The sequence below is a fragment of the Zingiber officinale genome, chromosome 7A (assembly GCF_018446385.1).
Source record: "Zingiber officinale cultivar Zhangliang chromosome 7A, Zo_v1.1, whole genome shotgun sequence".
NCBI lineage: Eukaryota > Viridiplantae > Streptophyta > Magnoliopsida > Zingiberales > Zingiberaceae > Zingiber > Zingiber officinale.
The window spans coordinates 112,224,045-112,237,745 of NC_055998.1; the positions used below are offsets into that span (position 1 = coordinate 112,224,045).

The following is a 13,701-nucleotide window of genomic DNA, read 5'->3' on the forward strand; positions in this document are numbered from 1 at the left end:
TCTGCGAAGAAGCACAAAACTGGTGACAAATGGAAATTAAAGAGCCTGAGAAGTCGAGAAAGACCCTGGTATTTGGCACAGTCCTTCTCAGTAACTCATACGAATCTTCCCCCATTACATTCAACATGAAGTTATGATATAAACTTAATATTATTAATAATAATTAATATCAAAGAGTAATCGGAAAAATACTGACAGAAAAGAATAATCTCTTTGTGGTTACAGTCGCCATCAGATTGTAGGGCAACCAGCACAGAGCAACGGATTATAAGTAGGGCGACACATGCTTGTTTCAAAGGGCAAATCACAGAGCATAGTAGTTTTAAAGCTCTCGCAACAATTACTCTGCCATGGCATCCTCTTCCCTGAGCTTCACCGTCCGCCGGCAAGAGCCCATTCTGGTGGCCCCTGCATCCGCCACCCCTCACGAATTCAAGCGCCTCTCCGACGTGGACGACCAGGATGGGCTGCGGTTCCACATCCCGGTGATCCAATTCTACGGCAATCACCCTTCGATGGCAGGACGCGACCCCGGGAAGGTGATCCGGGAAGCCCTGTCCAGAGCGCTCGTCTTCTACTACCCTTTCGCCGGCCGGCTGAGGGAGACGGAGGGGAGGAAGTTGGTGGTGGAGTGCACCGGGGAGGGCGTGTTGTTCGTCGAGGCCGACGCGGATGTCAGTCTCGAGCAGTTCGGCGACGCCCTGCAACCGCCCTTCCCCTGTTTGGAGGAGCTCATCTGGAACGTCCCTGGCTCCGACGGCGTCCTCGATTGCCCGTTGCTCTTGATCCAGATCACGCGCTTGCTCTGCGGCGGCTTCGTCTTCGCGCTCCGCCTCAACCACACTATGTCTGACGCGCCCGGCCTCGTCCAGTTCATGAACGCCGTTGCAGAGCTGGCTCGAGGGGCGGCCGTTCCATCCTTGGCTCCGGTGTGGGCGCGTGAGATACTGGAGGCGCGGCAACCTCCCAAGGTCACGTGCCTTCTCCGTGAGTATGAAGACGTCGCCGGCACCATCGTCCCCTTCGACGATATGGTGCACCACTCCTTCTTCTTCGGCGAGGCCGAGGTGGCTGCGCTCCGGAAGCGCGTGCCGCCGCACCTCCGCAACAGCTCCACCTTCGAGATCCTTACCGCCTGCCTCTGGAAGTGCCGCACCGTCGCCATCGGGGCTGCCGCCGACGAGGAGGTCCGGATGATCTGCATTGTCAACGCCCGCGGCAAGGCCGGCCTGGACCTCCCGGCAGGGTACTACGGGAACGCCTTCGCGTTCTCGGTGGCGGTGTCTACGGTGGGAAAGCTGAGCGCCAACCCCATCGGCTACGCGCTGGACCTGATCAAGAAGGCCAAGTCGAGGGTTACCGACGAGTACATGAGGTCGCTGGCGGACCTGATGGTGCTGCGGGGGCGGCCCCACTTCACGGTGGTGCGGTCGTACCTGGTCTCCGACGTGACTCGAGCAGGGTTCGAGGACGTGGACTTCGGGTGGGGGAAGGCGGCCTACGGAGGTCCGGCAAAGGGCGGCGTCGGAGCCATCCCCGGAGTGGCGAGCTTCTACATACCTTTCAGGAACGGGATCGTTGTTCCAGTGTGTTTACCAGGCCCCGCCATGGACAAGTTGGTACAAGCAATGAATAGAATGATCGGGGAAGACTACAATGACGCAAAGGACCAACAGCCACATGGCAATACCTTCATTGCCTCTGCACTTTGAGCTCAATTATTTTCATGGATCTAATGATCAGATAAAAACTACGGATTTAGTATTTATTGCTGAATGATGATGGCAGGAACAATGTCAGTGTTCGGCAGATAATAAATTGAAACAATTAAATAACTCGTTTTGGCTAGGGTGAAGTCTGAATATCTGAATGATGAACAGTTGCTATCTCATCTGTTTGATAGTAATAACTAAAGAGATGAAATGTCCGACACTGATTATTTTTTAATACGAAATATGAAATGAAATGAAATGTATGGGGAAGGAGATTTTGTTTCAGGAGTTGCGTTTGATGAAGAAATTGTGTTGGAGATTGTATCTCTAGATTGAGATCATGGAATAATTCAGTGTGGACTTGTTTTCGCTTATCGATTCTCTCAGTTGCTTATTTCCTAATAATATCAATTTGACTGACTGACTGACTGACTGACTGCCAGCTAACAATTAATATAAACACCACGGACGGACGGGGAAACATGGGTAACTACCAGATCGGAGTCCTGCATCTTCGAATTGGCTTCCGCAGCCGACGCGTGTCCACTGGAAGCGTAAACTCCCAAAGACCGGGCACGAGTCGATATGTCATCGGATACTGCGCCAGGGCCAACCCACCCCGGATCGCGTGCTCGCGGCGGCGGCGCCTTGGATTTGCTGGTTCGCTCGCACGTGCAGGGCGACACGCTTCTGAGTCGGCCCCCAGAAGTCCACGCGTCGCCAAATTAGCGGCTGGTTGAAACGGCCGACGCCGCATCTTGGCCGTCTATTCGTGGTCCCCGGGATCGTATCGCCGTCGTTTTATATAGTGGAAGAGACGACGGTCTCCAGCCCTGCTCCCTCTTTTGCTCGCCTCTCAACATCTCTCTCTCTCTCTATCTCTGATTCTGGTTTCCTCGAGGTGTAGAGAGGGCGAGAGCGGGCAGCGAGCTGGGATTTTTGGTGGGTGTTCTTTCTCCCTTGGTCTTCTAATCTTTATTTCTCGTTCCCCTCTTCCTGTGGCTCCAATTGATGCCTGTTCTGTTTGTTTTTGCTGCTGCCGGATCCACTTTTTGCTTTTGAAGTTTCTTTATGGATTTTTCCTGCGATGTTTCTTATTTCGTAACATAGTCAATTGAATTCGACTCTGACTTGGGTAATTCTGGCCCAGACACTGTGTTATTGCAAGTGCGCCTGTGCCCAGTCTCTTGATGTCTTGAATCTCGTGGTAGAGAAACGGGCTCGGTTTACTGATGCTAAATTTTGTGGCTTTCTTATCTGGGTCTTCTGTTGATGAGCTTTCCCCCATTTGCTGGACTGATTTTGGTGTTCAAATTGGGTTTTGGTTCTGCTCGCTGATGTAACTATAGCGTTAGGGTTTACGCTAACTTTGTTTTTTTTCCTCTTTAGATATTGCTATTGCTTAAATACCGGAATATAATTTTTGGAAATAGATTCAGCACTGCAAGGTTTACTGTTAAGCTTATGATGATTATGCCAGCTGATCCGATTAGTAATGATTATGTAGAGATGTTAGCATTTCTTGGTTTGACTAATTGATGATTAGTTTCTTTGCAAAGTTGTTCAGAAATTTGTTCTGTGGTAGTAAAACCTTGTTATTACTTGTTGTGGAAGCTAAAGAACTAAACCATATTATTTGAAATTCATGAACATACTCTGTTGAGTTATGACACCAATTAGAACACCAACATCAGCACTGATTGTTTGCTTTTGTGATGTTTTTATCTTGTTAGGATGGGTTTTAGAAAGAGTGCTTGCATATAATGGCAACTTGAAAGTACAAGATAACATTGTTTTTTAGATATATACAAGATCTTTTTTTTTTTGGAAATTACAATTATTTCTTTTACTTTATAAATATTGGGTTGTCTTCTTAACCAACAAATTGTAATCATGAGTCCAGGTAAATATCCATATTCCAGACCCAAGAGGAAGGTTTATTGAGAGGAGAGCAGCGTGACACAAGGCAACTGTAGCATCTTTCTTCTTATCTAAAGAAGGAAAACTTCTGCCTGCATTGATTTTTGTCGTATGTACAATCACAATAACTGGAGCTGCTTTTGCATTTTCTCTTTTTGTTTGTTTATTCATATAGCTATGCTATATGGTTTTGGGTTACATGATTTATTGATAGTAAGCTAATCTTGATTCATCGGAAAAATAGTCCTACAACTTTATAATCTATCAAGTGTTCTGCTTTTAGTGGTGGGTTGGTATCATCTTTACTATTTTTCCATGTAAGTTCATGGAAGAGAATAAGTCTGTTAAATGTTATATAAATGCAGAAGCTTTATTTATCTTTCTATTTCTATGCTGTGACAAACTATTCAAGTCATGTGAATCTGTGGAATTTCCCAAAATCAAAGATTCTTTTTGTTAAGTGGTCATGTAGTCAAGTAATTGTAGTCAACGATTACTAAGATTCTAATTTTGAAAGTTTACACTAAAAAGAGTATGGTTTATGCAACTTACTGATGCTTACAGTTGCATAGGAGACAAAATTACGGCAGGTTTGAACCCCAACTTGTCTGCAAGTAATAATATCTTGATCATTGATAAACAATTTCTTCATGTGCCATTATTGGCATAGTGTAATGATCTAAAGTTGTCATGAGTAATATTCAATGTAGAAGCTTACAACAATCTTACTGTATTTGTCCACTGATAATTGTTCTATTGAGTTTAATTAAAAATTCAAAGATGTAATATGGTGTTTTCTTCTTTCAAATCATGTGTAAAATTTCCTGATTGCATGGCGTTATTGTTTGTTTCTTGTCAGGAAAGCTACATCTCCTTCCATTGCAAAAATGTAATTTATCAATGGTTCTAACCTGATTTAATTTTTAGTTAGTCCTATTCATATGTTGATGAACATGTTCATGTTTATCCTACATTTTGTTTATTTTTTTCCCTAATGCCTCATGCCTATCTGGGTGTAGTTTATGTTCATCAAGTTGAGCTCTAGTACACATTGTAGCTCAAATGCCAGCATTGAGCATGAAGAGAAAGTCAAACGAGGGATGTCTAAGATTGCACAGTGTTCATGCTCGTCAAAAGTTAACCAGGAGATCAGAAAAATTTGCTTCTCAGATTAATACAGATGTAGAAACTTCTGATCAATGTTTCCAAGATGATGATGGTGAGTTATGTTATAATTGTCAAAACCTGTCTTACCTAATTTGTCTTTTCATTTCTTTCCTTTACTGAGTTGAATTCTTTGATCCCTTTTGAATGAATTAACTGAGAGTTCCTCTTTTCCCTATTTATTACTCGAACTGAGAGGAAAAACAAAACAAACAAAAATCAAGGTTAATACCTGTATATTGGTTTTCTATGGTTGGAAAATATGTTAGTATTCAATCTCTTTTGAATCATCCATGACTTTGATATGCCATCGATTGTCCCATTGCTTTGGCCCCTGACTGTCCTCTAGCTCTAGAACCATCAACTAATATACTTTTGTTGAAACATATGCTGCAGAATTTCTGCTAATGTTGAGTTTGCTTTAATCGATGAAGTATTGTTATTATGAACAGTGGCATTTATAGTCATGTTTTACACCACTATTCATATTTTAGTGCTTGGTGAATGTTTGATGAGCACATACCAGCAACAAGTTGTGTATCTGTATGTTTTGTGCATCAATATTTTCATATGAGAGATATTTATTTGATGGCTAATTGTTTTAATTTGAATTTTTAATGCTACAGGACAGCAGCATCCAAAAGAAATTGCTACAAGTACAGAGGAATCAGGGTGTCGCTCAAGGACAACAGAATCAGATGGAGCATCACCTCTATTGCTGAACTGGTCCTCGTTATCATCTGATGTTTTATCCATTGAAACAATGGTATCTGTTTCTTTTTCTGAAACTATAATACGTATTCAATCCTTAGAATAGTCAATTTCACTTGTTCTTCCCCTCCATTTCAAGCACTGCATTGTTCTATCTGAGTTTTTATCTAGCCATCACCTTTGATATGGGAATTGCCACTTAAATAACTTTGGCACCCACCTGTATATTCTCTATTGATTTCTCTTTGAGCTAACTTTTTTAAAAATAAAAGATAAAATGCAATCATACACAACCATAAGTGTGTTAGATTCTTCTGTTGTGCTCTTGAGAATGGTATATGTGATAATCGAGGGAAATGGGTAGTCTAGTTGTCATGACATTCTTAGAGTCAAGTTAGTTAAGGGCAGCCTAGTGCACAAAACTCTCGTCAATACGGGTCCGGAGAAGGGTCTATTGTATGCATCCTTATCTTGCTTTGCAAGAGGTGGACTCCGATACTCGAACGCATGACCTCTAAGTCACACGGCCGTTGCACCAAGGCTCCCCTTCAGAGTCTAAATTAGTTGAAGAGAGAAAATGTTGGAATTGTCTACGCCAATCAGAGATATACAACAATTCTTGTTGAACCAAGTTTGACAAGAAATAGATTCAAACTTCTGCCAATGATTATCTAGCTAGTTAGTTCCTGTTAACTTTCTGAAAATCTGTTACTCTTTTGTTTAGAAAGAGTTACTGATTGAGAAACACAAACTAAACACTAGTTGCTATTCAATGAAAATATGTACCTCCGTTACTCTCTTTGGGTTCTCAAACATTTTTACTCGAATCAGAAGAAAATAATTAAATGAAAATTGAAGATTATTTGAAGAACAGGCAGGCTTCTCATAATTTTTTACACAAATGAAAACAAAAGAATCTGCAGTGAATAAGTTTTAATTTATAAGTGTCTATTTCTTTCCTCAGATAAAAGTTGGAAAAAAAAAGATTTACAGGATAAAAATCTTGGTGCAATAACTCTTTTTTTTTTCATTGGTTTTTATTAAGAAGAAAATTGATGAAAACAACTTTTTGTTACATCCTTGAAGAGGTTATAATTTCTATCAGCTTCTAGAATTCATTTATAGAACACATGACTTCTTAGAATTAAGCCATATAGATGCTTTTGCTGTTGTTTCCTATGCTTGTTAAGTTATTGCTACATTTGCTTGTTTCTATTGTATGCAACTTTGGACTAGCCTATGTTAATTTTGTCTTGTGACTATTTATATCCACCTGCAGGGTTCTCTAACAACACTGTTAACGTCTGAAGAGGAAACAATTTTCTCACCCAATTTTGAGGATGGTGATTCACAGTTGAAAATAACTAATCATGGCGATGGAGGTTATTAAGCCCTTCATCCTTTTTTGCTACTCCAAATGACTCCAGTTTTACTTATATTTATTTTCTTTGATCTTGTGGAGTAAAAGATTTTATTATATGCAGTTAAAGATGAAACTCCTGAATTGCCAAATCTGGTTGCGGATGAAGGTGATGATGGAAACAGTGGCCTGACTGATTATCAAGCTTGCAGTTTGTTGGATATCTGCATCTCAGACAGTGTTCCTTCTTTACCATTTGACAGTAGCATGGGATTTACAGATGTTTCTTTACATCATTATGAACTCACTAATTCTGACAGACTTTTTGATATGGCGGAGAAGTGTGTGCAAAGGCGTAGTCAGGGCTGGGCTTTGCTGGGTTCTAGCCCAGTGAAGCCTAGCAATGCCTAGCAATTTTAGGCCTCACCCAGCAAGTAATGCCCAGTAATTTTAGGCTTCAACCTTGCTATGCTGGGCTAAGTTTTACTGGGCTCAGCAGTTTTAGCCCAGGCCAGTTGTTCAGCCTAGCAATGTCCAGTAATTTTAAGCTTCAACCTTGCTATGCTGGGTTAAGTTTTACTGGGCTTAGCATTTTTAGCCCAGGGCAGTTGTTCAAGCTGGCTACGCCATTGAGTGTGTGATGCTGCCATTCCTTGAGAAGACCATGGAAACCAGTGACATTCACAGTAATGAATCAATTGAAGAAATGATGTTTAACTCAGATGATGCATGCTTTTACTTAGCTACTCATCAAGAATTCAACATGAATTGTCTATCTGGTGATTTAGGAGAAACAGAATGCTTCAGTCCGCAGTTAGATTTCAGATCCATGCATGATATACAGCCAATTCCATCCAGTTGTCCTTTATTCCCAGAGGACGAAACACAGGAAAGGAAGCCCATAACTCTTGTGCTCGACTTAGATGGTAGAATACCAAATTTCTTTACCTTTTCTTTATCATTATCCGCAATATTATCAAATGATGTGCCTGAGATACACTTTTGTCTACTTAACATATAAAACTAATCTTTTATTTGCAGAAACTCTGGTTCATTCTTCGCTAGATCACTGTAACGATGCAGATTTCACCTTTTCAGTTTTCTTTAACATGAAGAAGCATACTGTATATGTAAGGAGGAGACCTTTCCTACAGATGTTCCTCGAGAGAGTAGCACAAATGTTCGAAATTGTTATTTTCACAGCCAGTCAAAGCATCTATGCTGCACAATTACTTGACATACTGGATCCAGAACAGAAAATATTTTCTAGGCGCATCTATCGTGAATCTTGTATATTCGTGGATGGCTGCTATACGAAGGACCTAACTATCTTGGGAGTTGACCTAGCCAAAGTTGCCATAATAGACAATACTCCACAGGTCGAATTCCTTATCTCTATATCATAGAGGCTCCTAGACCTTCAAACGACCTTTTGCTTCTGACGCAGCTGTTTTGTTTTAAAATTTCAGGTTTTCCACTTGCAAGTTAATAACGGCATTCCAATTAAAAGTTGGTTTGATGATCCATCCGATGATGCTTTTATTCAATTACTTCCTTTTCTTGAATCCCTAGTCGATGCCGAGGATGTTCGCCCAATTATTGCGAAAAAGTTTGGTAATAAACTGTAGCCTGCTTTTTCTTGGGGATGCCATTGTCTCCTTGAACTCAGCATATCAGCTTGCAGGCTCACTTCTTCCTCGACCTAATCATATTTATAGATTGCTAATTTATGCAAATAGTTTTTTTTTAAAAATTTATTTAGATTTGATCCTGTTCTCACGCTCAACTACAAACGAAATTGTATCTAATTTATTCCCCATTGAGCTGTATATTATGTTCAGACGCAATTGGTGGCTTGAGAATTTTGTGGAGGAAATAAAAGTGTTTGTTTATACCACTTACTTGCAAACTTGTTTTATGCGTCTTGAATACCAACCAATTAACTAATGATATTACTAACTAGATTCTCCTTCCTCAACCCCTCTTAAAAGTGCAAGTCCAAGTTTTCTTATTATCTATCTGTATGGTAGATTTCTCAGACGCAATAGTTTGATTGAGGACAAATAGTTGACTTGTAATAATAAATACTACCTAATAGTGCTACCGTAACTCTTGTATGATTCTATACACTTTCTTCTTCTAATGATCCCTCCCTTTGAGTTCTTTGTTAAACCAGTTGGACCTGCCTGCTTTGATTGTAAACACTGCTTTAAACCACTACCATAGATAGTCTCTACGGTTACGACTTTAGACAGCAACCAACAAACAGGATCTTAGCTACCAGCTTAGAGTGAGACTTGCTACACAGAGAGCAAGAAGCTGACAGAATCCAAATTCTAGCTTTTCCAACGTGCATGATTTACACCACCATAAAGTAGAGGTTCTACCTCCACCACTGCACCGCCCTCCACCACCTCCCCTCCCTTTCCTCATCATCACAGCCATCATTACCCATCCCACACAAGAATCAAGAATGAACTCTTCACATACAATCCATCCCTATCCTCATCTTCCTCTCCTTGACTTTCCTCTCCATTCTTTTATCCACCTCCCAAGTTTCCTCTTATTCTTCTTAACCTCGCCAAGGAACCTCCGATTCCTTCCTGCTATATATTTATTGCGAAGCTCCTAACTGATCCCTTTTCCAACAGCAGCATAAGTACGGATTGCATGAGCCCTGTTAATTAAGAGGGAGATGGACGTGAGACAAGTCCAGTATCTGATCATCCTACTGGGATTCCTCTCCAGCTCTGGTTAGTTTAAGCTCTCACTGTTTTGACTTCTTTCTTCATCAATTTATCAGTTCATAAAAACACAATCCGTGGCAGCACTTGAACAACACACGTTGCTGCAGTCTGCAAAAACCTTGCCTGAAATGGACGTCGTCACCCCAATAACCACACTTCCGGTGGCCAATCCTGCTACCACCACCACCCCTCCTGTCTACAATCCATTTCCGACGATGACTCCTACCACGAATCCATATACAACACCAGCGATGGTAACTCCGGCTTCTTCCTCGTTGGGGCAAAGCTGGTGTGTGGCGAGACAAACTGCGTCCCAGACCGCGTTGCAGGTTGCTCTAGACTACGCCTGCGGATACGGCGGTGCAGATTGTGCAGTCATTCAAAAAGGCGGAAGCTGTTTCGATCCTGATACTGTTCGTGACCATGCGTCCTATGCCTTCAACGACTACTACCGGAGGAATCCTACACAGACAGACTGTGATTTCGGAGGAACAGCCATCATCACCAATGTGGATCCTAGTAAGTAGCTAGATACTCCGACAAATATGATTCATCCTCTTTGCCAACCCTTATGTTGTTCAATCTGACAGGTACTTCGACATGCCATTATCAGTCAACAAGGTAAACTTATGTAGATCTATTACTTCATATGCAATTAGAGTTACGAAAAGGAGTTAACTCTGGCACTTTGCATTTGCAGCACAAGCTCCACTGTTCTCAACACAACTTATCCTTCTGGATCAGACTTTTATGGCTCATCTGTTCCTCCAAATACAAGTAGCTCCACCTCAATCTCAAACAGCATATCATTGCTTCATATCTCCCTGATCTGCTTCATACTGTCACTCGAACTTCTTTCACTCAGCAAGGAATTAAATAGAGTTGATGGCGGCTGTTTTGTCACACCAACTACAGAGTTTTCGTAAGCAAAGAGGGCAACGAAATCCCATTATGCTACGAGGTGAGCATATATGAATTTGGAAAGCAAGTTCTTGCAATGCAATGCCGTCACCTTGCAGAGGAAGTTGTGTCATAGGAAAATTTACTTTTGTTATGTTAAAATAAATAACACTATTGTTTTAGCATTTTTTTTCTTATTTAATTTACTGGTATGATGAAGCTTCTTCAGTAACAGGAACTTGTACAGACTTTCAGATTGGTAAAGTTTGAGGAAGTAAAGATTATAATCTAACATGAGTTTGTAGACTACTAAACGAGTAGCTTGTTCAGACAGACTACTGATTAGGGAACAATCAATCTTCTTTTCTTGCCAATGGCAGATGCAGCAAAAAGAGTTGTTTGAGCAAAAAGCTAGAGTTTCTTAGCGTAATGACTTCAACACAAGCACTGGGTTTCCATCGAGCACAATCAATGGAAAGTCTGGTATATATGAGTCGATCTGACTTTTCAACCAAAGATGGTGGATCTGAATGGAATGCCTGGGTTCAAAAGGCTACTGACTCATAAAGCTGACATTTGAGAGACTCACAAAAGCTGACATTAATGTCTTTGTATGAGTACCTCAATCCTCAAGATAGGGTGAGAAGGTATATCTCAGCTAATAGGAGCATTAATGTTCCCACATTTACAATGTATATATGCGCAACTAAATGAGTCATTCTCATCATCGATCAACTCTTCACCCCTTAGTGCTAAGGCCTGCAGTATGAAGTCGATCATCCCTATGGTCATTCGGACTTAGGGAACTTATCACTCTACCCAGAGCCCAAATATATAGAGTAAACTTGAACGACTCTAGCATCGATTGGGCACACGGGATCCAACTCCCCATTTTTACAACTCAACTTTCAGCATACAGTCAATCGGACTTACAGAGCATTGTTCCCGGTCTTTCAGCGTTAAGATAACTCTCAGCATATGACCTGTCGGTCAAAGAGTCGATCGGACTTAAGGGACTTTGTTCCTCACTTCTCTTGCTAGTCTCCCAGCATACAGCCGGTCGATCACCAGATCGATCGGACTAACTCCAGGAGACAATATTGTCAGGGAATCATAACAACATGTTAGACAAAAATAACAACTTGATAGAGAATATTCTGCCACTAAGGCATATGCAGGAAACGAGACCTTCCTCTGAGAGTGTCCGTGCAGCTTCCATTGCCTGGTATTACTTAGCATATTCTGATATCTGGCATTCTCAGCCGCCTCATTAATACGAGGGTTACAAAAGATGATGCATGTGCATAAAACGGAACCTTCCTCGAAGGATGACTATACACATTCCATTACTCAACATATTCTGATACCACGTTCTCTGACACCTCATGGTTACGGGAGTTCTGAGGGTCAGTATAAAAAGGGGGTCCTCTCCGTTGGCCAAGTATGCTTTATAATGTTAGAAGACGCACACATCTATGGTTCATCTTCTTTTCCACTTTTTGCTCGACTATTATACTGATTAAGCATCAGAATGCCTACACTAGGGACACCCTCCTTGATTCTTGCTCTAACACTCCCTTTTACTCTCTTTGTGGTGAGTGTAGGAAGGAGTGTCAGGTGTTGCCTTTTCTTCATTTTAGAGTCTTCTCCCAGTCAACGACAGAGCCATTTGCCCAACACGCTATCTCCACCGCTTTTTGACAGAATTAAATTTGACATCGTTTGTGGAAACTTCGCTTGAATCTAAAACGCATTGATGGATGAGACTAGATGATTCACTACAGTCACTTTGTCATAAGAAGATTTGGAGTTGCTAATAGCAGCCCAAGCACAAAACTTAGTGCAACAATAGCAACAACAAGTAGCAGCCGACAACTCCTTGTCACACGACCCAGCTGCATCGATGGCGGACCCTCGCACTGAACGAGGGACCCGAGTAGAAGGTCCAACTGGATTCCAACAAGTCCCTCCACCTACGATTGACATCATGCAAGCATCTACACAACCAATCAGTTTGCCGCTTGTGCCATCGTCCCTGATTACATATTACTGGACATTATTTTGCACGTATTTCGAGAATATATGCCTAGCAGAAAGGTCTCAAGCATCATCTTCGGGAGACACTCCCATTCGATATCCATGAAAGGGAAAGGTTCTAGTTCCTAATGGCTCTCCCGAACGGATTAGCTTGCAGTTCTCCCAAGAAATACTGGGGGACAAATTGTCGAGCCACCTCTGACCCTTGACGATAAGGGAATATGGAGGGGCAATAGACCTAGAGTACCACTTCTTTAAGTTTGAAAACATAGCTATCCTTCACCAGTACATGGATAATGTAAAGTGCCGAGTGTTTCTTACAACTTTCTCCGGTTTGACACAAAGATGGTTTAACTGGCTCCCAATTGAGTCCATCTACTGCTTTAAGGATTCTCGCAAGGCATTCCTTCATCACTCACTAGCAACCGTCAATACCACAAAATCACGTTGAACTTATTCTCCCTTAAACAAGGGCCTAAGGAGACGTTGATGACCTATATTAAAAAGTTCAACCAGGTGGCCATGGATATTCCTTCGGCCACCTTGGAGATTCTAGTGAGCACATTCTCTCAAGAGCTCATAGATAGCAATTTCGTTTGCTCCCTGATCAAGAAGCCCCTCAGAGACTTTGATCACCTACTTAGAAGGGTGACCAAGTATATTAATATGGAGGAAGCCCAATTCGCTCAAACGAAGGAGGTAATATCGTTTGCTCTGCCTTTTGCCCTCGAACGATGAGTTCCCCGTCCTCCTCTACCGCATAAAGGACCATGAGCAGGTCCTCCACCATATCCCCATGAGAAAAGGCCTCACACTATACATCATGTAAAGGTTGAGCGAGTATGATTCCTCGAGCCCCCACGATGGGTTCCAAGGTTCTACACTTACCATTGGTCGGAGATGCATAATACATAAGATTGCTATCACTAAAATCAAGAGAAGTGTCAGGCGGCTAACTAAGGGTTCCGTGAGTGCTCATTGTCTCCCAATCATCGGCGTTATCCACGACCGAATGGACCACCTTGAAAGGACCATTGAGATGCCGAGCGACGTAGAAAAATGCCCCAACAGTAAGAGAACTGGGCCGAGGCCCCCACCCCGGTTGAACAAGAGCATCCCCAAATGCGGAAAGAAGAAGGCCGCAATAATA

General features: G+C 42.1%; 3 protein-coding genes across 6 annotated transcripts; all 3 read left to right on the top strand.

Annotated features, from left to right (window-relative positions):
* Positions 1-303: 303 nt before the first annotated feature.
* On the top strand, positions 304-2,080 carry LOC122002029 (benzyl alcohol O-benzoyltransferase-like). The gene has a single exon (XM_042557053.1). It carries the CDS (start codon positions 351-353, stop codon positions 1,710-1,712), a length of 1,362 nt encoding a protein of 453 aa, XP_042412987.1. The 5' UTR covers positions 304-350; the 3' UTR covers positions 1,713-2,080.
* Positions 2,081-2,519: 439 nt separating this feature from the next.
* On the top strand, positions 2,520-8,764 carry LOC122002030 (CTD small phosphatase-like protein 2). Of its 3 annotated transcripts, XM_042557054.1 has the most exons (8): positions 2,520-2,654; positions 3,616-3,741; positions 4,652-4,851; positions 5,423-5,562; positions 6,787-6,889; positions 6,992-7,793; positions 7,909-8,246; positions 8,337-8,764. In XM_042557054.1, the coding sequence occupies exons 6-8, from the start codon at positions 7,508-7,510 to the stop codon at positions 8,493-8,495; spliced, it is 783 nt and encodes a 260-aa protein (XP_042412988.1). In that variant the 5' UTR covers positions 2,520-2,654; positions 3,616-3,741; positions 4,652-4,851; positions 5,423-5,562; positions 6,787-6,889; positions 6,992-7,507; the 3' UTR covers positions 8,496-8,764. The 3 variants fall into 3 exon arrangements, with proteins under 3 accessions (XP_042412988.1, XP_042412990.1, XP_042412989.1); XM_042557055.1 differs by lacking the exon at positions 3,616-3,741 and having other exon boundaries at positions 2,569-2,654; XM_042557056.1 differs by lacking the exons at positions 3,616-3,741; positions 7,909-8,246; positions 8,337-8,764 and having other exon boundaries at positions 2,560-2,654; positions 6,992-7,670.
* A 116-nt stretch (positions 8,765-8,880) lies between these two features.
* LOC122002032 (major pollen allergen Ole e 10-like) lies at positions 8,881-10,752 on the top strand. 2 transcript variants are annotated; one of them, XM_042557057.1, is made up of 4 exons: positions 8,881-9,620; positions 9,696-10,133; positions 10,205-10,235; positions 10,315-10,752. In XM_042557057.1, the coding sequence occupies exons 1-4, from the start codon at positions 9,563-9,565 to the stop codon at positions 10,538-10,540; spliced, it is 753 nt and encodes a 250-aa protein (XP_042412991.1). In that variant the 5' UTR covers positions 8,881-9,562; the 3' UTR covers positions 10,541-10,752. The 2 variants fall into 2 exon arrangements, with proteins under 2 accessions (XP_042412991.1, XP_042412992.1); XM_042557058.1 differs by having other exon boundaries at positions 9,722-10,133.
* Positions 10,753-13,701: the final 2,949 nt, after the last annotated feature.